This window comes from Exophiala viscosa, assembly GCF_022695815.1.
Source record: "Exophiala viscosa unplaced genomic scaffold EDD37scaffold_4, whole genome shotgun sequence".
NCBI classification, from domain to species: domain Eukaryota; kingdom Fungi; phylum Ascomycota; class Eurotiomycetes; order Chaetothyriales; family Herpotrichiellaceae; genus Exophiala; species Exophiala viscosa.
In genome coordinates this window covers 1,150,282-1,171,620 of record NW_026944356.1, presented here as the reverse complement: position 1 = coordinate 1,171,620, position 21,339 = coordinate 1,150,282, and the positions used below count along the sequence as shown (strand labels likewise).

Below are 21,339 nucleotides of genomic sequence, written 5' to 3'. Positions count from 1 at the left end.
AAATTGAACACGAGTCATGCGACCCCGACTTTCACTGCGGCCTTCATCGCCAAGAGTTCCAGTTACGCCTTCGTCCATGTAACTACTTACAGGCCATCGTGGACCGAAGAGGCCGCCTTTGCCCTCTGCGCAGCGTGTCACACATACCTGTCGTATCATCCGATGACTCACCCTTGACCGTCTTGAATACGATGCGCCGCCCGACGCTCGCTCTGCACACCTCTTTCGTTCCTTTCCAAACAACTCTTGATCACCTCTCACCTGCAACCGGCGACGGACACCATGGCTACAGACGTATATCAAGAAGCCGACGACCTCGATGGTCTCTTCGGTGATGACGAGGAACTGCCAGACTTTACCGCAGGCACGCCCCTCGACCAGAGTTTCAGTCTGCCTGCCGAGGCCAACGATGAACTGAGCGCGCTTCTGAATGAAGCTGGTGGGGGTGGGGAGGGCCTGAACTGGGATGAGTTGAATTCAAGAGAGTTGGAACAGGGAGACAAGGCAGATGACGCTGTGGACTACGAAGATATTGGTGATGACGACCTGCTGCCAGACGAGGAGACGACCCAAGATGCCTCCGCCGAGATCCCTTCAGACATGCTGCCTGGCATCGAGGACAGTGCCATGGACGGTCTTGACGATGACGATTTGTTTGGACCATCTAGTCCCATCCTGACCGCACACGAGCCTCAGCCTGTAGTAGCACCCTCGAAACCTGTGGAGAAGCCGGTACGGGATGCAGATCAAGAGTCGGATCTTGCATCAGAACACGACGATGATGCTATGCAAGATATCTCCATGCTTCAGCCAGAAGTGGACGAGATTGAAGATGCTCAATACCGCATACAATTGGCTCTGTTCGCACAGTCCGGCAAAGGCGTGGCCCCCATGACCGAACAAGAAAACATCGATGAATGGTTGAAGCTGGAATTTCCACGTCTCAAGCGGGAGGAAGCGCCTTACTTCAACCAGCTATTCCCACCAAGACCGCATAATTGGCCGGCCAAAGTGCCTCCAAAGCCACCCAAGCCAGTGCGTCCTACAAAAGTCAACCTGGAGATTGAGCAAGATCAGAAGACGGCCTTCAACTCGCTTATACCGGCAGTGGAACCTGAGCTTGCCTCGGACCTAGTTCGAACGCGGGAACCCGCGCCCGTGGAGGAGGTTGAAGAATCCTCCGAGGAATCCGACCTTGACGAACCCCTCCCTAATGGCCTGTCGATGCGCGATTTGGAGTTCATTTGCACAGACTTCGACACCCTTTCTCACATTGCAGCCTCGGATGATGAGGTACACGAGATTAGGCCTCGGGTTGTTGATGGTGACGATGATGTGTTTGGCTTTGGCGACTTTAACGATTTCGAGCAACCCCACAAGAAGCGTCGTGTCGGTCTTGATCCTCGTGATATCGTCCAGGTTCACCAGATTGATATACCCTCTTTTGACGATTTCGAGACGAAGACTGCCAAACTCGCTGCCAAGGTTGTGCTCGACTTGAACGACTCCGACTTACTGGTGGAAGAAGTCGATCCAGAGGCTCTAAAGGCCAAGGCCCGTCCTGGTGAGAAGACGACGAGAGTCCAGACACTGAAAGATCGTTTACAACAACGTTTCAAGACGTCCAACGACGCCGAATATGACCTCTTGAAACAAAATCACCAACACAAGGTTCGAGGACAACTGACAAATATGAATATTGAGCACTCAATACCTGCTGTCCGACTACAATATCCCTATTTCCAAGTGCGACTGCCTCTGCAGGAGCTCCGGAATTTCCATCGAAAGAAGATGCATTTCAAGTATCCAATCACTTTCTCCCAGCCGGCCAAGATCAAGCGAAAGCACCAAAAGGGGCGAGCTACAAAAGAACTCTTCGGTACCACGAAAGACATTTCTATGGCTGATAACTCTGCAACATTACTCCTTGAGTACTCCGAAGAACATCCTCTCATGCTATCACAGACGGGTATGGGGAACAAAGTTGTCAACTACTACAGAAGACGGACGAAAGACGATACAGCTAGACCGAAAAGTGACATTGGTGAGACTGCGGTTCTGTTACCAGAGGACAAATCGCCTTTCTACATCTTTGGCCAAATTGACCCGGGCGAGACGATTGCGGCGCTTTACAACTCCATGTACAGGGCGCCAATCTTCCAACAGGACGCCAACACCCAAGACTTCTTAGTGATCAGAGAGACCACTGGGACAGGAGGACAGAATCACTATCTTCGGACTCTTGAGAATGTTTATGTGGTCGGCCAGGAACTTCCATCGACTACGGTTCCGGGCACTCATTCTCGTATGGTTACTACCGCCGCCAAAAATCGGCTAAAGGCAATCTCTTTTCGTATTGCTCGTCGAAAGAAGACCCATCGCATTCGTGTCGAAGAAGTTACACGACACTTTCCAGACACCACTGATATGCAGAACCGTCAGAAGATGAAAGAATTCATGGTCTTTAACAAAGAACATAAGGAATGGGAGATGAAGCCTGGTGAGACGGTCCCGGAGGAAGAAACGATCCAAAGTCTCATTCGACCCGAGGATTTATGTTTGCTCGAGTCCATGCAGGTTGGTGCACAATATCTGCAAGATTCTGGGTATGCCGACAACGACGAAGAAGATGACGCTAAGGACGGCAACGACAACGATAGCATCGAGCAGCAGCTGGCGCCTTGGAGAACTACCAAGAACTTCATTCAGGCAACTCAGGGCAAAGCAATGTTGAAATTGTTCGGCGAGGGCGACCCCTCTGGCCGTGGCGAAGCTTTCTCCTTCATCAAGACGAGCATGAAAGGCGGGTTCAGGCCCATAGGAGGGTCGGCTCAAGATGCAATTACTCTAAAGAAAGAACTGGGCGGGCACAGCTACAATGTCGCTCGCCAGCAGAGGTCTTACGAAGAGTCGATACATAACATTTGGGACAGGCAAAAAGCGAGCTTAGGCTCGAAGATTGAGCCTTCGGACCTGGACATGGATGGTGATGTGGACGGCCAAGAGGATGGTTACCCTGGTCGAGCGAATCCGAGAGCAACACCGATGTCAGGGACTCAAACCCCAGCAACGACGCGACGTAGGGACGACGAGACCGCCACATCATTCAGTAGACGAAGTGTCGGCAGTCAGAGTCAGAGAGTGCTGCGAATCGTTCGCACAGTCATGCAAGATGGGGAGCGCGTTGAGCAAGAATACGTTGAGACGGATCCAGCCGTGATCAAGCAGTACATGAAGATCAAGGAGCAGGAAGAGCTGCAGTCTATCAGGTTTGCGAGCTACTCCTGTACCCCTGGAGGTTGCTTACATGATTACAGTCTGAGTGAAGTCGCCCCCACTGGCGACGCCGAGTACGACGCCCGGCAGCGGAAACGGCAAGACATCATTCACTCTCAGTACAGGCGTAATGAACTTGCTAACAAATTCCACAGGATCGAAGAAGAGCTCGCCAAACTCGAGAAAAATGCAGCTCGGCGGAAACAGCGTACCAAGAAAAAGGACACCCTTGCCGCGACCTCACCAGGCGGTACAGCGATGTCTCCCGACGCTGACGGAGCCGGTGGTGGCAAGAACACGCAACCCACGCAACGCAAATGTGCCAACTGTGGTCAAGTCGGCCATATTAAAACCAACAAAAAGTCAGTCAAGTGCCGTCATTGCCATCTCCCTTTTGATCGCAAGATTGGGTCCATGATGATGGATGCGCCGAGCTTCGAGTATTGATGGCTAGAGAGATGTGGTTGTACCCATTCTCTCCTAATCATCGATCTGGGCTTGCGCAGACCATTGGACAACAAACAGTCTAGCCATCCCCTGTCCGCTGCGAGGACATGGCTCAAGATTCTGATTCCCCTGATGGAGTAAAGAGCCAGCTTCCCCCTGTGCGAGATCTACCCGATATCTCGAAATGAGGGTTGCAACTGTTTTCCGAGTGAAGGGCCTTCCCATAAGGTTCCAACTTCAGCTTTCCCCACTGCATTGTTTGAGTTTCCCAGGTTCCACATTCACTGACACTTATCCCAAGATTATGCCCCTTGCTCAACGGCACGATCAAGCAAGAAGACGGTTACAACAATGCGGCCTTCATGGGCGCGCCACCAACGATGTCCTGATGCCACTGAAACATAGCACGAAGTGATGGCGTGTAAAGGGCATGGAAGAGGGGTGGCCCTGACGGTTTATGCCAACGTGGACGTTTGCCGTTATGGCATCACTAAGAGCCATATGTCGCAGCCTCCTAAGTTGGGCCGGCTGTCCTGTTCTCGCAGATGCAGGACCATGAAGTGTCACACTCGCTGAGCATAAACATGAATAAGCAATTCTCAAAATGATAATGGAATTGTACAAGACTTTTTGATTGTGCCCGATCGGATGATGACCTTTCCGACGAGTAGGAGCACTTCTATGTGAAAGCTAATATTACCTGAGTAACCTGAATACAACGGGAATCAGCAGTTGACAGCTATTCCTCCCAAGTTGTTTTCGAACCATGCACGCCGCTGAACGCAGATGATACACCAACAGAAGCCATTCCGACTCAAGACAAACCCGTAATAGAACTTTTCACCGTGTGGCAGACTCGTCAACAAACACAGTCAGAGTCAAACGACATCGTTGCTGACAACGACAGCGACCCCTCCCTTGCGTGCTCACATGACCATCAAATACACTTGCGTCAGCATCAGCTTATTTCACGCTCAAGCACTTGATGTCGAAAGTGAGTCTGCTGTTCTTGGGGATTCCAGGCAAAGCCTTGTTACCATAGGCCAAGTTCGCGGGGATGATCAATCGTCTCTCGCCACCGACTTGGATGCCTTGGAGACCAATGTCCCAGCCCTTGATGACCTCGCCAGCACCCAGCTTGAAGGAGAAGGGCTTGCCAGCCTTGTTGCTGTCGAACACCTTGCCGTTGTCGAGCTTGCCGATGTAGCGCATCTCGAGGCGGTTGCTCTTCTTGGCGGCAGGGCCTGTTCCAATCTTGCGGTCGTCGATGGTCACGCCTTGGACTTCCTTGACACTCTTAGTGGCAGCAGGGGCGGCAGCGGTCTTCTCAGCGGCCTTGTCTGATTTGGCGGCGGGCGTGCCTGATGGAGTTGGGCCTTGTTCGAGGTTCTTTGCGAACTGGACACTCTTCTTCTCTGAGCCGTTGGTGTCCTTCTTGGCTTCTGCGGCAGGGGCCTCGACGGGGGCAGCCTCGCCGTCGTTTTTCTTGAGCTTCTTCAGACGCTTCTTCTCGGTTTTGCTGAGTTTCTTGTCGTCGCCGTTGGTGGCTGGGGCTGCTTCGTCTTTCTTCAAGGACTTGGCCATGATGTCGTCGAGGTTGGCTTCCTCGTCGTCGGCGCTATCTTCAGCGGGACGCTTGTTCTTGCCCTTGCCGGATTGCTTGACGAGCTTGGGGATTTCCTCTTCGTCGGTGGCCACTTCGGTGACGCGGGGATCCTCGAGGTCGTCGAGATCATCGGATTCCTCATCGCCGGCTTCAAGAAGATCGAGCTCATCCTCGTCTGGGGAGAGGTCGTACTCCTGGAGTTCCTCGTCGTCTTCGTCGTCTTCATCATCGTACAGCGAAGCTTGGCCATCGTCCTGTGGGATCACGTAGTTGCCGGTAAGGTGGACGGTGTGGGTGCCGGAGACCTTGAAGAAGACTTTTTCACCTTCGCCAACGACGAAGTCGAGGGTTTGCTGGAAGTTCTAAGTATGTGTTAATATAATCCAAAGCGATGCAGGTGCAATGACAAACCTTTTCAGGATCCAGGGTGCAGATGACGACCTCGTCCATCTCGACTGCTTCATCATCGGAATCTTCCTCTTCGTCATCTTCTTCTCCGTCAATGGCCTTGCCCTTGCCTTTGACAGCCTTCATGATCTTGCGCAGTTGACGGATGGCCTCCTCGTCTTCCTCGTCATCCTCGTCATCTTCATCGTCTTCCATATCTTCGTCATCGTCCTCGGACTTCTTCTCGCTTGGACCACCGTTAACCTCCTCTTCATCGTCATCCTCGTCATCCTCATCGCCGTCAACGAGTCCATCGAGGTAATCTTCTTCATCAGAGTCTTCATCATCTTCGTCGTCGAACATGGAATCTGGGACTCGAACGAGCTTGAGAGTGGCGCGGGGAGCACGCTTGTCGTCGGCGTCTTCGACCTCAGGTTCGGCGCTTGGGTCAATAGCGGCCATGGTCAAGCGGAACTATGGGCGCATTGTCAGCACATAATGTGAGGCTATTGCATTTGTATTTCACTCACCATAGCAGCGAACTCGGGAACAGCAGGGACCATGATGTCCCCCGGAGGGACCCTCAAGGCGTAGACCGCCACAGGTTGAATGCCCGACATGTTGGAGGAAGGATCGCCTTTTGGCAAGAGAGTAAAGGGGATGCGGGTTGTGTGGGTGAGATAGAGATCCAACGTGAATATTTCTCTGCAAGAAATCGCAAGACAGAAACTTTTTGAATAGTGATTGGGAGAAATATGAAACTCGAGCTTTCAGACTTCGATCGCTGCCTCAGAAACCAAGCGGAGAAGCCGTTAAAAAATTTCTTAGAGCCAATGTCACTTAACGACGTAGCAGGCCTTATCGATAAAGGGACGATTGCCTAAGCGAGACTAGCCTAGTTTTCTGCCTGCGCCCGAATCTGGTCGATATGACGCGACTGGAGGAAGCACAATTCGCCTCCATCATATCAATTCACCAGCAACAATTTACTCAATCTTACTCCTGAGTTATTCTTACTCGAGTAGCGACGGTATTGACTTTTATGGACACGACGTTATGATATCGACTCGCAGCCCACCATGGGCTCCAGACTAGAAAAGAATTCCAACTTCGTGCGCAAGCGCATCGAAAGTCACACCTTCAGCGATGAGCAAGGCGAGGAATATGAGGGCTCCAAATTCGGCGGTTTCGCCGACTATATGCGAAGGAAGAAGATAAAACTGCAAAATCTCGATGCAGAACTTCGATCAAACTCTGCCGATAAACCCCCCATATTCCGTGGCGTGGTCGTCCATGTCAATGGCTATACCCAACCTTCCTTGAGCGACCTACATAACCTTATTGTTAGCCATGGAGGCGGATTCTTACAATATCTGGACGGCAAGACTGCAGTCACCCACGTTGTTGCAAGTCATCTGACACCTAAGAAGACCGTTGAGTTTGCGCGGTATCGCATTGTGAAACCGGCATGGGTGGTTGACAGTGTGAAAGCTGGAAGACTCCTCCCCTGGAACGAATACAGATTGGTAGATGAAGGTGTCACGCAGAAAGTACTGGGCTTCGAGAATGGGCAGGTCGTCAGTCAGGCTAGCACTCAAAAGCATGGGTATCGCGATCAATCCGACACGAGTTGGTACACTTCTCAATTACGGCAGCAAAATGGAGCTATCTCACGTCAAGATGAAGATCGCCAAGAAACACAGCCAGCCGAAGCGGACGCCGGTGCCGATGACATGCGAGACGACGAGCCAGTAGACTCCTTAGACGCAGAGTTGAACGATACTCCTGAACAATATGATGGTAAAGATACTGCGGCTGTCACAGAGGAAAGACTCTCGCACGAGTCTGGGTTCGAAGATCTACAGTCGAACAACAATGACCCTGTGTGGTCTATGGTGGTTGAAGAAGAGTCGCACGCTCAAGTTGACAGGACAGCTTCGCCTTCCGACCAGGCACATAACGCCGAGAAACGCCAGTTGACAGCCGAAGAGCATAATGCTATCTTACTCTCGAATCCGCATATGGCCAAATCCAGTACTGCGAATCCAGATTTCATCAACCAGTATTACCGAGAGTCGCGATTGCACCATCTCTCTACTTGGAAGGCTGAATTGAAAGCACAAATGCAGGCACGGGCCCAAGAGAAGGCATCTTCCCAGAAGTCCAAGCTATCACGCAGGCCTGGGGCGAGGAGGTACATCATGCACGTTGATTTTGACAGTTTCTTCGCGGCAGTCTCTTTGCGCAAGCACCCTCAGCTTGCGGATAAAGCAGTAGTCATCGCTCATGGCAGTGGTCCGGGTTCCGAGATCGCAAGTTGCAACTACCCTGCCAGGACTTTCGGCATCAAGAACGGCATGTGGATGAAAACGGCACTAGGCCTATGCTCCGATATAAAGGTGTTACCATACGACTACAAGGCCTACGAAGAGGCCAGCCGGCAGTTCTACGATTCGATTCTGGCCATTGATGGGATTGTGCAAAGTATCAGCATTGACGAAGCACTTGTTGACATAAGCGATCAGTGCATCAAAGCTGGTGGATCTGATGGCAGAGCTATCTCGGAAGGATCGCTATATCGCGAACAAGATATCGCTCAACACATTGCTGAAGCGCTGCGTGCTTCTGTGAAAGAAAAGACTGGATGTGACGTCTCCGTCGGAATTGGAGGCAACATCCTTCTGGCCAAAGTAGCTTTGCGGAAAGCCAAACCAGCCGGGCAGCATCTGATTAAGCCGGAAGAAGTTCTCGACTTTCTAGGCGACCTGACTGTTACCGAGCTTCCAGGTGTCGCTTGGAGTATAGGCAACAAATTGGAAGAAATTGGCATCAAATATGTCAAGGATATCCGAGCTTGTACTAAAGAGCGGCTGATCAATACTCTGGGCCCCAAAACCGGCGAAAAACTGTGGGATTATTCCAGAGGCTTTGATAAGCAAGAAGTTGGCGACCAAGTGGTGCGCAAGTCTGTGTCTGCTGAAATCAACTGGGGCATTCGTTTCATCAATCAGCAGCAGGCAGAAGAGTTCGTGCAGAGTCTTTGTGACGAGCTGTCCAAACGGCTACTCGAGCAGCTGGTCAAAGGAAAGCAGCTAACGATGAAGATAATGCGTAAAGCAGCCGATGCAGGGATGGATCCTCCGAAGAACCTGGGCCATGGCAAGTGCGACACCTTCAACAAAAGCGTGGTACTTGGAGTTGCCACGAATGATGGAGCGATTATCGGGAAAGAAGCCATCTCCATCTTACGCAGCTATGGCTTTCCACCTGGTGAACTTCGAGGTCTGGGCGTTCAGATGCAGAAACTCGAACCGTTAAAACCACTGATTGCAAGCAATACCGGGTTGTTAGAGAGCAGCCAACGGCGATTGCAGTTCAAGAAGCCCTTTGCTGTGTCCGAACTCCCCGAACAACCGCGGCCTCCAGCAGGCTTGCATTCTCCAAAGTTGAAGACTATAGAGGATTCTATCGAAGAAGTACCAACTCCGGAGAAAGCCAAACAGGAGACCATTCCGAGCGCTCTAGAAAGCGCCCAGGATGACGACCTGTCAGATCAGAAGCTCCTCAATGTGAGTGGAACACAGTTCATTCTTCCTTCGCAGATCGACCCGACTGTGCTGGCCGAGCTTCCAGCCGATATCCGGTCGAAACTTGCGCCAAAACAAAAGACGATTTTAAACAGTATCAACCGTGCAACACGCACAGATACGCCTCCTGCTGATCCACTATCCCGATCAGCGTCCCCGTTCCCGAACGAGGTAGAAAATGCTTTGCCACGTGAGAGTCAGCTAGATCCAGAGGCGCTTGCTGCTCTTCCGCCGGAGTTGAGGGATGAGGTCCTTGCGCAATACAAGGCACAAGAGACTGCAGATAGGAAGCCACGGACACTGACCTACTCGCCACAAAAGCCCAGATCCTACACCACATCAAGGAGAACACCGGCTACTCCGACCAAAAAGCAGAAAACTACAAGCCTCTTTGGCAAAGGTCGCTTCAAAAACGCTTCATCTTCCACATTAACACAGTCCAATTTTGTGTCTTTGGCCAAGCCAGTCGTTGGCCAAGGCGGAGAAAACCTAAACGACGCTGAAGAGATATCGGAGTCTTTCCTGAACGAACTGCCAGAAGACATCAGGCTTGAAATCATGGCAGAGCAGAAAAGGAACAGGATGAAGGCACGATCGGGCCTCAATTATGAGAGCGTTAGGAAGAAGATCAAGCCGTCTAACCAAAACGAGTCAACCACAGGTGGTCAACAAAGGTTGCAGCTCACAAGGCCACCAGAGAAGCCTACCTTTACGTCTCAAAGACTAAGTTCTCTTCCAGAGCTGCGCGACGCCACTTCCGCCTGGGTCAGGGAGTTCTCCTCAGATGGCGAAGGTCCGGATCAAGAGGATGCCCATGCTCTGTCAGAATATCTCAGCAAAGTTGTCACCGTTGAGAGGGACATGGCTAAGGCTGTTGCCGTGGTCAACTGGCTTGGTTTAGTGATAGAATATGAGAACTTCCCGAGCGAATTGGTTCGTGGCTCGTGGGAAAGTGCTTTATCTGTTCTCAAGCGAGATGTGCAGCTGGCCGTCCAAGAGAGGGGACTGCCTCCTGTTGTATTCGATTGTTGAGCAAGATATAGCTCGCTCTGTGGCTCGGTAGGTAGTTTCAAACTGGTAATGATGCCAATTTGGATTTGCTACGTTGCACCTTCCACTATCTTGAATGACGCTGGGCAAGTGCAACTTGCGTTCACCTTTCCCTTCCACGCTCTCTCCCCTTCTGGCTTCCTTTCCCTCTTCGTCATCTTCCATCTCCCACTCTTACCATCATCGCTCTCAGCCTTTCTTTTTGGACTGATGCCACACTTAGATCCACATTATTATGCTACATATGTGTAGCAGCAGAAGCAGCCCGGGACTGTGAAGCCAGTCATCACGGTGTACACAGTATGCCTTTCCTCAACGGCGTCAGTCGAAAGCGACGCCCGTCGTGCCCGACCCCAGCACCATCACCAGCGCGATCAGTGAGTTCGCCAGTATCCAAAATGCCTAAACTCAATCATCTGCTGTACGACGGAACAAATTCTCGGTCGATTGAATCTACCAGTACAGGACGGTCAAAGGTCAGTGTCAAGAATCAGTTCAAGAGACGGGTGTCCAATATCAAGACAATCCTGGGAATTGGAGGAAGACACGACGATGCAGACTTACAACATCATTCGGAGACTGTCTTCACCTCAGGCCATGGCTCACAGTTGGGTTACATTCTTCAGAATGACTCCAATGCCACCACTCTGTATCATCCCTTACGGATCCGTTTGACCGCTGTGGACGAAGCCCCTGCCGAGCATACGCAGAGTGATGCCCTCTCGACTGTAAAGAGTGCACCTATAACCCCCGAACCACAGGAAGACGAGAACTTGATACCGACCGAATGGCCAGGCTTCTCAGAGGACGTTCGACGGACCGTTCGCCGCAGTCAATCATTACCAGGTCTACACCAACGTATCACCCAGAAGTTTCATCAAGCCTTCGGCAACCCTACTGTCGTGCGAAGAACTGATTTGCGTTCTCGACCAAGTCTACAAACATTTGCAAACGACGCAACCGAGCCAATTTCAGCCCAATTGTCATCGGCCCCCTCCACTGTCAACAGTGGTACCGGAACCCCATACAATAGAGCCACATCAACGCCGTTGACCTCTATGCCCGTCACTCCGACCTCAATGGCTCGACGGGACTACATGAACTCATTCGACATTGACACTCAGACCTACTTTGCCGAAAGCCGGCTTTTGACGCCCATCCCTGAGACCGCTGCCCTTCCTACCGTCACAATCAAAACAGTGGAGGCAGCTGCGGCAGCCAAGGTTTTCTTCGAGATGCACTTCAACACTCTCCTGAATGCTATACCTGCAAGAGCACTTCGGCGTCGGGAACTAGAGGTGCGAATTCTTCAGCACCACCTACCTGTGAGCAGTCAATATCGTGCCAGAGCAGCATGGGCGCGAGCGGAGAGTGACAATCTCCGACAAAGTCGAGTTCTCAAGAACTCGGCAAACCATGAAAAAGCAAGCCAAGGCATCACTATCGGAGGCTTTGATGTCATCAGCGTCCTCGGCAAAGGCAGTTTCGGTGTTGTCCGTCTTATCAAGGGCACGAACAGCAAGGACATAGAGGAAGATGAAGACGCGGACGAACAGAAGAAGAAGCCACACCCAAAGTCATCAGCTTCATCGTCGAGATTGGCCAGCAGGGCACCAGGCGGCGTAGTCTTGAACAAAAGAAAGCAGCTTGCCAACTCCAGGAAGGAAGTCTTCGCTATGAAAGTGATTCGCAAGTCAGACATGGTTCGAAACGGCCAGGAGGGACATCTACGAGCGGAAAGGGATTTCCTTGTCGCAGCAGAAGGATCAAGATGGGTCATCCCACTGATTGCTGCATTCCAGGACCACAAGCATCTATATCTCGTCATGGAATACTGTATTGGTGGAGACTTTCTGGGTCTCCTCATTCGAAAGAACGTTCTCAGCGAAGAAATCACCAAATTGTACATTGCAGAGATGGTACTATGCGTGGAAGAGGCGCACCGAATGAGATGGATTCACCGTGACGTGAAGCCTGACAATTTCCTCATATCGGTGGATGGCCATTTGAAAATCTCCGATTTTGGCCTTGCCTTCGATGGTGAATGGAGCCATGACCAAAGATTCTATCACGAAAGCCGCCACTCCCTTCTAGGTCACTTGGGGCTCGACATTGAAGGTGATGAACAAGACAGACGCGAAAAGGAGCATAGGGGATCGAAAGACAGTGCCGCTTGCACCACCTCAAAGACTTCTCACAGAACACCTTTCATGGCGTCGGACTCCCGAGACGAGCCTATGATCGGCGAACCCATCGTGGACTGGCGAAATCGGTCCCAGCGTCGCCGCCTGGCACGGTCTGTGGTGGGAACGTCGCAGTATATGTCTCCAGAAGTCATTCGTGGAGAGATGTATGATGGTCGTTGTGACTAGTGGAGCCTCGCTATCATTGTGTACGAATGTCTTTACGGTTACACACCATTCGCCTGTGAAGATCGTCACCAGACCAAGATCAAGATCTTGCAACACAGAAAGACCTTGGTATTTCCGCAGACCGAAGGGACAAAAGAGCCCAGCATCGAGGCGTTGGATCTTATGATGCAGCTTCTCGTCGAGAAGGAGCGGCGCCTGTGCAGTAGGCAGTACGAAATGAACGACTTTTCGAGGAAGATTGTGGGAGGCAGGTTGGTCAGATGTGCTGCCGACAAACACAAACAGAACTACCAGGGTTATTTTGTGTACCCTGGTAATGCCGAGGACATAAAGCGACATCCCTTCTTTAAGAACATCGAATGGGACACGATTCACCAGCGTCGTCCACCTTATCTGCCGCGAGTGAAAGACTGGGTAGATACCAAATACTTCGACGAAGAAGAACCCATCTCCGATATCGACACCGCCACTACTGTAGATGAGGCGAATCTTGCTTTTGACCCAGCAATGGGTGAGCAGACTACGTGTCTGAACGAAATGCAGCCTCTCCTTTCCTCGCCTCGAGTCAGCCAGCATCATCACGAAGACCAACGTATTGTGCCATCTCTGGCAATCAACGTTTCGCGCAAAGATTCAGCTCCACGTGGTCTCACCACTCCAAGCCCCGACTTCATGACTGACATGAGAAATCCATTGTTGCAACCTAAAAAGCAAGGCTACTCTGGTGCAAATGGCCGCATGACCCCCGAGGATGTCCGTACAAACAATGGCGGCCAGGTAGATGGACCGAAGGAGGATACATACGTGGAAAATGTCAAGCCGAAAACCAAAAAGAAGGAAAAGAAGCGGCCAAGGGACATCATACTGCGTGATGCAAGTGCTGGTCATCAAGCTCTGGAGATTCGCAAACAGACTGCGTTTCTTGGCTACGATTATAGGCAGCCCGTGATGGTGAAGGACATTATCGACCAGGTCCTAGCCGAAGACGTTGCGGATATGAGACTTATGGACGATCGGTCTGCAGTGGAAAGTGAAGACCGTGACCTGAACTTTGAGAGGCAGGTATTCATCGACGCGGGCGGCCAGTATTTCCACAAGCCTGCAACAAACCTGTGAACAGCCTCTCCAAAGGGCATACGTGGATGGCTAGTAGTGTGATCGGTGCTTGTTTGGGCTATCGTCAGAGAAGGCACTGCATGTTGTTTTATTCTTATTCATGAATGCATAATTTTCCCACTTTCAAGATTGTACAGAGTGCATGCTTCTGCAACGTCACACATCCTTCATGAGGGCTGGCTGAGAAGCGCATCCAGTGAATACATTTGAGCTTGAGCCTCGTAGGGCCCAAGGCACCTCCTTAGCTCACAATGCCGTTCAGCGGCTTCTGGCGTTCCACCCAACCACCTATAAAATAGGACGGTATGTGTAGAATCTTTTCCTCGGAATCTCGGGCGCTGCAGGCTGTCATCCGCCAAGTTGACGTTCCGGTGTTGATATTGTCTTCACATCTCAGCACGCCGACCTCAACCGGTAGACAATGTCGACCTTCGCCATATGACCACTGCAGCGGCTCCTGCGCACACAACGGCCGCCAAAACCAAGCCATAGCGCATCAGCTCGCCACCGTCATCATCGTCGAGCGGCCGCGGATAAGCAGTCGCAGGATCTAGACCAGCCTCCGAAATGACCGCAAACAAATCCTGGATCGAAGGCCATGTGACGCTCGTGGATATCGGCGGGCCCTGAGGCATGCGCTGTATACTGGCAGTATACTCATCAGGCTGGAACTCTGCTCGCTGTGTCGTTCGATCCAAGTCGGCCTTGAGCGCGACGTATACTGCAGGTATATCTTCGAGGTAAGGGTACATCTTGCGTATATTGGGGATATAAGCGAACGAGTCTGGGTCGGAAGAGTCGTATGCGTAGACAATCACGTCGCATTGGTCCAGCAGTTTGGACTTGTTGTCGAGGACCGCGGCCTCGGATTCGCCTTGCTCTTTGAGGATCAGGTAGCATTGACGTCCGCCTGGCAGTTCAACCGTGTTGACGGCGACGCGAGGCTGAATCGTGGGCAAGTAGAGATTAGAAAAGGGGCGGGCGAGGAACGCGTCTAAAAGCGCGGATTTGCCGGATTGAGGGGCACCCAGGACGTGGGCTAGCAGGACGTTGCGCGATACGCGGGCAGGTCGGGTCCGGCGACGTTTGCGCGGTTTTGTGAGCTTGAGGGCGGCGGTGGTACTGCGGTCGGGCGACTCGAAGCCTAGGTACGCTAGGTATTCGAGGGTCGTTTTGGGGGATGTGAAGGTTGTCATGGACCATTGGGCTAGCCAGCCCTGCAATGTGACGTGGCCGGCGTCGTTGCGGACGGTGCAACTGGGGAAGTTGTTGTCGACCCATAATTGGGGGATACCTGGGGTCGGAGCGAAGAGAGAGGCGAGTTCTTCGTCACGGAGACCGCCGTCGTTGTCGCGGTCAGAGGTCAGGAAGAGGTCGACCAGGAAGCGGTAGCCGGCTGGGCTGAGCTCGGCGGATGCGAATTCGGGAACGTCGAATTTGGGGTGGAGGAACGATTCTTGCAGGGAGAGACTGTCTGTGTATTGGAATGTTCGGAGCATGACCCAGATCGTCTCGTGGCGTCCTTTCTCGGCGTAGAGCTTGTTCAGTAGTAGGAAGCCTTGAGATGTGATGCCTCGATCTGAGGCTGCTCCGTGGAGGTGGTGCTCGATCGTGTGTTTGATGTGTTGCAGATCTTCGGGGCTTAGGTTCTTGTCGAAACATTTGAGTTGGAAGTCTTGCATTTCTTTGTCGTTGAGGAGACCATCCTTGTCTTTATCGCTGAGGTAGAATATCCGGAGCAGAGCTGCTACGGCGGCTGGCTTAAGGGTCGACTCCTTAGCATCGAACAGGGGTGCGATGGGATGTGTGACGGCCTTTTGGCACAGGAAGAACGCCTCGTTGACGTTGTGGTGTTCTCGGGCGCTCGTTCGAATGCAAGAGTCGATCTCCTTGAACTCGGACATGACGGGCAACATCTCCTCCTCCATTATCTGTGCGGATGTGCTGCTTGAGACCAGGTCCGACTTGTTTGCGCATAGTATGACTGGGAGATTGACTCCGAGGGAACGAAAGTATGGTAACCAAAACAATGCGACTCTTTCATAGCTGTAGGGATCTGAGTAGACCAGCAGAATGACATTGGACCTGCGCAATTCGCGGGCAAGGTTGGCACGATCTTGTGGGAGAGCAGAAGTGTCGACGATGGTGGTGGTGACATTTTCGGGAGTGCCCAGGGTGGGAGGGATGGTGATTTGAGGGAGGACGGCTTGAATTCTGTTGCTGATGAAGGTATCTTTGACCAAGGACGTGATAAGACTCGACTTACCACAGCCCTCGTCGCCGCAGACGCATATCCTGACGGTCGCCATTGGAGGGCTGGTACAGAACGGGAGTAAAGACTTATGCCTGTGGACTCATGCTTCAAGCAGCCTCATACACGCCGACGTTGTGGCATGGTCGCAAGATACATTACTTGGCTGGCCCCAGCCTAGCCGTGCGCAAGGAGTGACTGTGGATAGGAGGAAGTCTGCTGTCGTGTTGAGTGCAAGCAAGAGTTTCTAAACAATGTCCGTCTCGCATATCAAACGCGTGGTGTTCTGCCGAAGATCTGCCGAAGATCTGCCGCAGATATTACACGAATTTGACGAGAAGCAACATTGGCATCTCAAGGCGACTTGTCTCATACTCTACATGTCTTGATTATAGTGATCATAACTTCACCTCTCTGGGCATCCCGACTTGCCCACTCTTCCATCCCTTCTCTCTCCATCTCTTTCCCCAGATGCCGTTCCGTCCAGGACTCATTATACCGTTGGGATCCAGCGCGTCTTTGATGGTCTCATTGAACCGTCCCAAAGCGCCGTTGCCCCATTTGTAGGTGCCGGCTACTTGATCCATATACAGAAGATGTGTCCTGTACTCTCCATACCCCTTTTTGGCACCTTCATCGATGAGCTCCCGCATCAAGCACGCGGCACGACGCTTGCTATCGGCATCCTCTCGATCAAAGACGATCTCGGAGATGAAATGCATCTCGCGACCAGCAACGCATAATGTGCTGAACGAGTCGAAGCCCCATTTTGCATAAAGCCGCTCTGCAATGTCCATGAATGTCCGAGCGTGTTTGCCGGTTGTCGGCAGGATAGGACTGCATGCAATGTGCCCGCCATTGGGGAGCCAATTCAGCCAGTCGAGTTCTTTCAACACCGGCTCGCCTTTGTTGACCTTCGCCCGGTCGTGGAGGTAGTGGTCATCGGGAAGGTCGGAAGGAAGGTAAAACTTGGAGCCTGGGACTTTGGCGAACGTCGATTTGATGAGCTCGAGTTGAGATTTAATGGTTGCTTCGTCGCCATACTGACATCCATAGAAAATCCAGCTTACATTCCCGAGGGGCAGTTTGGCTGCTTCTCGGTCAATGACGTCCCGTGGCAATCTTCCCGCAGTATTGCTCCCCTCGGGCCAGAAATGGCTCCTAGGTTTGCCGGTAACGGCGAGTTCCTGCACCACATGCCGAATCTGTGGCACGTTTCCAAAGACTCGGCTTGCAGCCAAGGGTCCAATCAGGTCGACGAGTTGCTCAAAGTCTTCTTCTCGAGGGAAGGTAACTAGGTATGATTGATTTCCCGTGGCAGGCATGAGCCAGAAACCCATCTTGGTCACGATGCCAAAATTGGATTGACTGAACATTCCGTCGACGATGGGACCATAGGCGTTTTGAAATGATTGCCACGTCAAATTGTCAGTGTCATTCTCACCTGGTAAGGCGCCCATGCCGGTACGTAGTAGACTGCCATCTGGAAGGACGATCTCGATTCCGCAGTGCATGCCGAAGTGGTCGCCGTACGGGGTGTAGCCGACACCACGGTCCAGTGCATTTCCCATGACACTTCCTCCACCCAGATCAGGGCAGTCGATCCACAAGGGAAGTCCAGTCTTCTTGACGGCTTCATAGAGTGCGAAGTATGAAACTCCGGGCTCGAGAAGGCAGGAGTAGTTTTGACCGTCGATCTTGAGGACTTTGTTCATACGCTTTCCAAGGTCGACCACGACAGATCCGGATACTCTCGGCGCCGCACCTCCGTACCCCAAGTTTCGTCCCATAGATATAGGGTGAAGGGGTATCAAGGTGTCGTTGGCCCATCGAACAATAGCCTGGACCTCTTCGACTGTGGACGGATATACCACTGCGCTGGCGACGAGCGCTTCCTGATCTGCTACGTGATTGCTGTCGTGGGTATTGCTGGGAAGATCTTGTCAGTGGCAAACAAGTGAAGGTAGTGGGAAAACAACGTACGGATGTTCCATGTACCAGCCATCGACAAGAGCTCCATCATTGACATGTACCCATTGGTCGCCAACAGCGGCCTTCAGTTTCGTGATGGCTTCATCGAACTTCTCCTGGGTTGTGTACGGCGGTAATTGTACTTTTCGGCCGCTACTGCTGGTACTCTCAGATTTGGTTCGGCGCGAGAACAGTAGTTCCTTTGCTCTCTGGGCCTGTGTCGTCAGCCTCGTCGGAACGCCGCTATGCTTTTCCTCCAGGGTAGGAGTGGCACTAGGACTGGTGGAAGCCATCACGATATGAGGAGCGGAAAGATATGAATTTCAGGTTGGTGATTTCGAGGGAGGCGACAATATAAGGGCCCCAGAAAGGGACCCTTCGAGATATACCCCATGTCCGGAAAAGATCCATCATCCAGACACACCATAGTAGCCGATTTCTGGGGCATCGACAGACGCCTCTCCATACATTGCTATGGACTCTAAGTTATCTTAGCCCCACACGGCACACCCCAATGTGGTGGGGCAGCGGAATCGAGGCCGTCGACGTTGAAGCAGATGCTCTTATGAATCTATTCTGCAATATCTGACAACAACAACTCAAGTCTGTGTAAAGTCGACAGAACAAGGCACCACCAAGAGCAGACGGTAAGTGTCGTCCTTACCTCGCTATTCTGTCTTCCTACGAGCTGTTCAATTTGCTCTTTGAGGACTCCATGGCATGGTCCTGACCCTGCATTGGAGTACGAAGCCTAAGTCCTTTATCCCACACAACACGATATGAGGAAAGCTTATCCTTTTTCGCCAGATGGCTGCGGAAGCCGTCGAAACCCATCAGAAGGAACCAGACCCCTCCCAGGATTCCCATCAAGAGAAAGTTGCGAACCCAGGAATGAGTCGGGATGAGATGGGCCCCAACGAGCTGAAATCCCAGACCTGAGTTGATCCAGCCCAGACAGATCATGACTCGACCGACCCATCTATGGACATACGCAAATATACTTTTCTTGCCTGTCCGCTTGAAGTATAGGTGCTGAAGTATTCCCATCGCTGGCTGAACGACGATGATGGTAGATGTCACCAGCAGGCCCACCACGACATGCGCCTTTACTGGGCTGAAATAGTTCAGGTCGTTCTTGGCAATGTCTATGCCCAGGCCCATGGCGCCGATCATCATCGCGAGACCGAGAATCTGGATGGGGGCGTGGATTCGTGTCACTACGCGGACGCCTTTGAGTGGGAGATGGAGAGATATGGCAGCCAAGGGGAACAAGACGATCTAGGTGTTGTCAGAAAGCTGTATCGGTGGAAAAAAAGGATATAACGAAAGACTTGTGCTTCAACGGCACAGTCTTTCGCAGGCATGAGTACTTACAAAGACAATTGACATCATGCAGGCGTGAGCGTTGCGCTTGCGGATGAATATCTTGTAGCTGTCGTCGAAGAATGCTCGCTTGTCGATGTGGGCGTCTGGAGATGCCTCGGACTCAATCATCGCTCCCAGCACCGGCACTGTGGGGTTGGATTAGCCATGCTTGATGCGACGTAAGTCAGATTTACCTGTCAGGGTGCACAGGGCAATGGCCGCGAACGAGAATGCCTTCATCCTTTTGTGGTTGCAGATTCAGAACAAGATAAGGAGCCTAAGAAGATGTGTCGAAAGGGAACAACGAGGGGTGGTAGCGTCGAGATCGGTGAGATGTCGTGGATTTTCAGTCGTATACAGGAGCTTTATATCAAATCAAGACCCTACCCGAGGAATGTGAAATATATCGCGCATGGCAACAAGGTGAATTCCTTCGTATTAATGACTGATCACTTGATGAAGCTGACTTCCCAAATGACGAAGCTTGAGATATTGCGGCCATACTCCGTACATCTGTCTGAGGGTACTGGTCACTGACACAGACGGATTGGGTGGTCAGGAGTGTTTCAACAGCGTAAGAGACATGACTATAAATAGGCGCCACGAGGCTGTCGGTCAATCCCCGGCAATGAAATGGGCAAAGTATACGGGGTAGCCTCGTAAAGTCAGCAACTTCAATGTCGATAGGGACTCATGACCAGCGTCCGTTAGAATCTATGAAAGAGCGGCAGCCCTTCCGAATCCTTCGATTTGAGGCTGGAGAAACTCCAAAACCATGGGAAGCGCTTTGATTGACTCGTGCGCTATGCCCGGGACAATATCCAGTGCGGCGTGGATTCCATGACTTTCCCACGAATCTCGCAGCCTTGTCAGGGCGTCGAGTCGCCCTTCTTTCATGGTCTCGAGACCTGGATCTTGATGAGCTTGAGGATCTATTGCTCCACTTTTTCGCAGGTTGGCTTTCATTTCCTGGACGAATGCCCAGAAGTCATCGCCGCCATGGATGTAGTTGTCCTCGGACCCAACGTTCAACTGAATCGGGATGACCTGAATCTTTTCGATGTCCACCATAGTCCCAGCGCCAAAGATGCTTTCAATGTTTCCGACCCCTCTTGGCCATTCTTGATCACTCAGGAGTGTCGCTCGACCTGGGGCACCAATGCTCACAGCCTTGACTCGCTGAGGGTGAATGTACAAAAATCGGAGTGCGAATTGTCCGCCGCCAGAGAAGCCGGTCAGGAAGATCTTCTGGGTGGATATTCCTGGCCAGACAGCCTCAATCTCGTCCAAAATGTCCAGCAAGACGAGGTCTGAGTTCAGCCCTTTCGCGCGTAACACCTTGTAGCCATCGAGGCCGGACGGTCCATCGCTGCCTGCCGGGAACAATGGTGCCAGGACTGCGACGTGCTCCTTGTCGGCGAAGTCGATGAGTCGATCGCGGCAGTTCTCGGCATTGCGTCCTGTTCCATGAATGCTGACAATTAGGGGAAGACAGGGGAGGCTGTATGCTGGATTCCCGTCGGTTGTCCGACTGGGATCAGGATTGTATGCATGAGGCGGGATGTATAGAGTGTAGCAGACACTGGGATGGGAACGGCAGGTCCGAAACGGGATTTTGCCAACGAGGAAAGCAGACTTGAGGAACTGAGGTGGGACTTGGGCTGTTGAAAAGGTATTGAGATCTGCCATCTCACGAAGAGAGCGGTGACTGAAGCACTTGGGAAGGATATCTCATAACATCACGCAAGAAGCATAAACAACAGGTAGCAAACGTCGAAGCTGAAATATGTAGGTGTCCTCAGCGAAGTCGAATAAGGAATGCGAATATCGGCCCTGGAGATCAAGAACGTTGAATGGACGTTGTTTGTACATTGCTTCCTTCCTACCTGTGTATTCCTGTTTGAGTCGTCC

At 52.0% G+C, this 21,339-nt stretch overlaps 9 protein-coding genes across 9 annotated transcripts; 4 read left to right on the top strand and 5 right to left on the bottom strand.

Moving 5' to 3' along the window:
- The first annotated feature begins 78 nt into the window (after positions 1-78).
- EDD37DRAFT_628798 (transcription initiation factor TFIID subunit D1) lies at positions 79-4,325 on the top strand. Its single transcript, XM_062816452.1, has 4 exons — positions 79-3,269; positions 3,318-3,374; positions 3,432-3,638; positions 4,025-4,325. The coding sequence occupies exons 1-4, from the start codon at positions 283-285 to the stop codon at positions 4,110-4,112; spliced, it is 3,339 nt and encodes a 1,112-aa protein (XP_062670946.1). The 5' UTR covers positions 79-282; the 3' UTR covers positions 4,113-4,325.
- Positions 4,326-6,510, bottom strand: EDD37DRAFT_590149 (peptidylprolyl isomerase). The gene is made up of 3 exons (XM_062814500.1): positions 6,247-6,510; positions 5,741-6,190; positions 4,326-5,691 (listed from the first exon to the last, which is right to left on the bottom strand). Exons 1-3 carry the CDS (start codon positions 6,334-6,336, stop codon positions 4,687-4,689), a joined length of 1,545 nt encoding a protein of 514 aa, XP_062670945.1. The 5' UTR covers positions 6,337-6,510; the 3' UTR covers positions 4,326-4,686.
- Positions 6,511-6,662: 152 nt separating this feature from the next.
- EDD37DRAFT_374868 (DNA repair protein REV1) lies at positions 6,663-10,495 on the top strand. The gene has a single exon (XM_062812019.1). It carries the CDS (start codon positions 6,796-6,798, stop codon positions 10,333-10,335), a length of 3,540 nt encoding a protein of 1,179 aa, XP_062670944.1. The 5' UTR covers positions 6,663-6,795; the 3' UTR covers positions 10,336-10,495.
- EDD37DRAFT_374869 (protein kinase) lies at positions 10,496-12,806 on the top strand. Its single transcript, XM_062812020.1, has one exon. It carries the CDS (start codon positions 10,656-10,658, stop codon positions 12,723-12,725), a length of 2,070 nt encoding a protein of 689 aa, XP_062670943.1. The 5' UTR covers positions 10,496-10,655; the 3' UTR covers positions 12,726-12,806.
- Positions 12,576-14,045, top strand: EDD37DRAFT_374865 (protein kinase). Its single transcript, XM_062812017.1, has one exon. It carries the CDS (start codon positions 12,888-12,890, stop codon positions 13,839-13,841), a length of 954 nt encoding a protein of 317 aa, XP_062670942.1. The 5' UTR covers positions 12,576-12,887; the 3' UTR covers positions 13,842-14,045.
- Positions 14,046-16,322, bottom strand: EDD37DRAFT_374866 (mitochondrial Rho GTPase 1). Its single transcript, XM_062812018.1, has one exon. It carries the CDS (start codon positions 16,148-16,150, stop codon positions 14,249-14,251), a length of 1,902 nt encoding a protein of 633 aa, XP_062670941.1. The 5' UTR covers positions 16,151-16,322; the 3' UTR covers positions 14,046-14,248.
- Positions 16,323-16,529: 207 nt separating this feature from the next.
- EDD37DRAFT_552985 (glycolate oxidase) lies at positions 16,530-18,356 on the bottom strand (the record flags this gene model as incomplete). Its single annotated transcript, XM_062813691.1, has 2 exons — positions 16,530-18,021; positions 18,076-18,356. Coding segments are annotated over 2 exons (1,773 nt in total), but the record flags the coding sequence as incomplete, so codon positions are not given.
- A 194-nt stretch (positions 18,357-18,550) lies between these two features.
- Positions 18,551-19,905, bottom strand: EDD37DRAFT_374677 (uncharacterized protein). The gene is made up of 3 exons (XM_062812015.1): positions 19,623-19,905; positions 19,438-19,574; positions 18,551-19,341 (listed from the first exon to the last, which is right to left on the bottom strand). The coding sequence occupies exons 1-3, from the start codon at positions 19,666-19,668 to the stop codon at positions 18,745-18,747; spliced, it is 780 nt and encodes a 259-aa protein (XP_062670939.1). The 5' UTR covers positions 19,669-19,905; the 3' UTR covers positions 18,551-18,744.
- Positions 19,906-21,335, bottom strand: EDD37DRAFT_374859 (poly hydrolase). Its single transcript, XM_062812016.1, has 2 exons — positions 21,315-21,335; positions 19,906-21,261 (listed from the first exon to the last, which is right to left on the bottom strand). The coding sequence occupies exon 2, from the start codon at positions 21,115-21,117 to the stop codon at positions 20,143-20,145; it is 975 nt and encodes a 324-aa protein (XP_062670938.1). The 5' UTR covers positions 21,118-21,261; positions 21,315-21,335; the 3' UTR covers positions 19,906-20,142.
- Between the last annotated feature and the right edge of the window lie 4 nt (positions 21,336-21,339).